This window comes from Fringilla coelebs (assembly GCF_963513975.1).
Source record: "Fringilla coelebs genome assembly, contig: SCAFFOLD_38, whole genome shotgun sequence".
NCBI lineage: Eukaryota > Metazoa > Chordata > Aves > Passeriformes > Fringillidae > Fringilla > Fringilla coelebs.
Genome location: NW_028167583.1, coordinates 779775 through 782732, shown reverse-complemented (window position 1 = coordinate 782732; position 2958 = coordinate 779775). Strand labels below are relative to the sequence as shown.

The window sequence follows — 2958 nt, the reverse complement described above, 5'->3', positions numbered from 1 at the left end:
TATTCTTAAAGGAAAAGGACCTATAGGAACTTTTTTTTTTTGACCAGTATGTGAGCAGTCGTAACAAAAAGTGATGTCAAAGGAGCCCTTGGACCTACTCCAATGGGTTGACCCAGGGGTATGTAACTGGGGCAACTGAATCTGCTGATGGATGTTCCTGTTAAATATCCTAATTATTCAACCTTAAGAAATTGTTCAAATCAGGCCTTGGGTGTGCCACATCCCCACTGGGACACCTGGAAGCATCCAATAAATGTCTGGTTTTTACCTTACTGCTCTAACATGGTTGCAAGTGTTTTTTTCTCTTTTGATTATAGGCAACAGGGAGATGAGAGAAGCAGAACAGGAATTGTAATCCCAGAATCACAGAACATTCTGAGTTGAATGGGACACAGCTGGATCATCCAAGGAATGTTTGAACATTTACAGAGACTCCAGAACTGTAACTTTGGGTGGTCAGTCTCTCTGCTGGGAGCCTCCCAAAGGGCCCTCAACCACTCCTCAGCCCTGGAAAGCAGCAGCATCACCTTTGCAGGGCCCAGCAGGGCTCTCCTGAGCTGCCCCAGCAAGGGCCCTGCAGGTTTCTGTAGGGCCAGGGCACAGAGTGAGTGCTGGCAGGGACAAGGTTCCTCACAGGAGGGAATGTCCAGGCCCAGGGAGATGCTGAGGGAAGGAGAGGGGGCTGAAGAGAGCAGTGCTGGGGGCAGGAGGGCACTGTTGGTGTGTGGGAGGTGCCGGGCACAGCAGGGCACGGGAACACTGTCCTGAGTGCCCGGCTGACTCTGCCCTGTCCTCTCAGGCACAGCACCACAACATCTTCTCTTGTTTCTGCACTGCCCTGATATTGTCACTGTTATCTGCTGCTCCCAGGGAGGCTCTGGCATTTGCAGCAGCTGAGTCAGGCACTGCCCTTGGCATTCCTGCCAGGCAGGGGTGTGTCCATGGGAATGGGGTGTCCAAGCTTCCCTGGCACCTGTGGGGCTGTGGGCAAAGCAATCCATGGGAAAGGGGAATAAGCTGAGCCCCCTCCCTGAGATCCCATCATGGGCACAGCCAGGAATCTCCTTGATGTGCCCTTCCGAGCTCTGAGCTGCCCTCCTGGGTGCAAATCTGTGCCCGGATCTCTTGGAGTTCCAGCCTCTTGGAGTATCCCCGGGTGACCCGGGAGTGTGATTGTGCTCTGATTGCAGCCGAAGGTGCAGAACCAGGGCAGCTGGGAACAAGCCCATCCAGCCCTTCACCTTCCCTCAGCCACAGGGAATCCTTTTCCTCTACTGCCTCACAGCAAGCTCTGAGTGCAGCAGAAATGCTGGGGATTTCTGACCTCAGAGAGCCAGGAATGATCTGTGGGTAGCAAAACAGTGACTAAACCTACCCCTGCTATCTATTTCGTTTAGAACTGTGAGTGCAGATTCTACCAAGCCTGTTTGCAGTAGGAGTGATTCCCCTGACAAATCCTGAATATCCAGCTTTGTGCCTTTGCCCCATGGCCACAAACCCAGGGCAGTGGGGCAGGGGATGGCTCCTTGTGAGCCCCCACGCACAGACCTGGCTGCTCCTGGCACACTCAGCCAGCACAACTGGAGCTCAGGCAGGGACCTAGCTGAAGGTTTTTCTAGAGCAGGAACAAGTGTGGGTGAGCCCCAGCAGGACAGTCTAAAAGGAATGGCCTAGGTTTGGCTCAAAGCAGCCTCTCCTGACTTGTCACTGTCCTTTCTCCATCAACAGGTCCCCATCTGCAGCCCCAGCAAATGTCCAACGTCAGCTGCATCAGCCACTTCCTCCTGCTGGCATGGGCAGACACGTGGCAGCTGCAGCTCCTGCACTTCTGCCTCTTGCTGGGCATCTCCCTGGCTGCCCTCCTGGGCAACAGCCTCATCATCAGTGCCGTAGCCTGCAGCCACCACCTTGACACACCCATGTACTTCTTCCTGCTCAACCTGGCCCTCGCTGACCTGGGCTCCATCTGCACCACTGTCCCCAAAGCCATGCACAATTCCCTCTGGGACACCAGGAACATCTCCTACACAGGATGTGCTGCACAGCTCTTTTTGTTTGTTTTCTTTGGTACAACAGAGTATTTCCTCCTGACCATCATGTGCTATGACCGCTACGTGTCCATCTGCAAACCCCTGCACTACGGGACCCTCCTGGGCAGCAGAGCTTGTGCCCACATGGCAGCAGCTGCCTGGGCCAGTGCCTTTTTGTATTCACTGCTGCACACGGCCAATACATTTTCCCTGCCCCTGTGCAATGGCAATGCCTTGTCTCAGTTCTTCTGTGACATACCACAGATCCTCAAGCTTTCCTGCTCCAAATCCTATCTCAGAGAACTTGGGCTTCTTACAGTTAGTGTCTGTTTGGCATTTGGCGTTTTTGTGTTCATTGTTTTCTCCTATGTGCAGATCTTCAGGGTTGTGCTGAGGATCCCCTCTGAGCTGGGACAGCACAAAGCCTTTTCCACCTGCCTCCCTCACCTGGTTGTTGTTTCTGTGTTTGTCAGCACTGTAGCAGTTGCCTACCTGAAGCCCCCTTCCATGTCCTCCCCATCCCTGGATCTGGCTCTGTCAGTTTTGTACTCGGTGGTGCCTCCAGCCCTGAACCCCCTCATCTACAGCCTGAGGAACCAGGAGCTCAAGGCTGCAGTGCGGAGACTGATGACTGGATGACTTCAGGAACATTAAACTTCTGGCTAATTTCTTCAAATCACTTGTAATAAAAGTGATCTTTGATACTTCTTGTTGGTTTGGTTCTGGGGTCTTTTTTCCTTTGTTTTAGTTTTTCATAATGTCCACAAAGAAATGTGATTGTGCCATTTCTCATTTTGTTTCTCTCCACCTTCCCTATGGCCACAGACTGTGTTAATGAGGGGTTCCATTCTCAGTGGCTTTAAATGAACTAAAGGATGTCCCAGCAAAATTTTCTGCAGAGATGCCCTTTTGTTAGCTTCTCCTGAGC

The 2958-nt window shown here is 52.4% G+C and overlaps 1 protein-coding gene across 1 annotated transcript; it reads left to right on the top strand.

The window, feature by feature from the left end:
* Positions 1-1751: 1751 nt before the first annotated feature.
* On the top strand, positions 1752-2669 carry LOC311165755 (olfactory receptor 14C36-like; the record flags this gene model as incomplete). The annotated part of the gene is made up of 1 exon (XM_084227263.1): positions 1752-2669. One exon carries the CDS (start codon positions 1752-1754, stop codon positions 2667-2669), a length of 918 nt encoding a protein of 305 aa, XP_084083389.1.
* Positions 2670-2958: the final 289 nt, after the last annotated feature.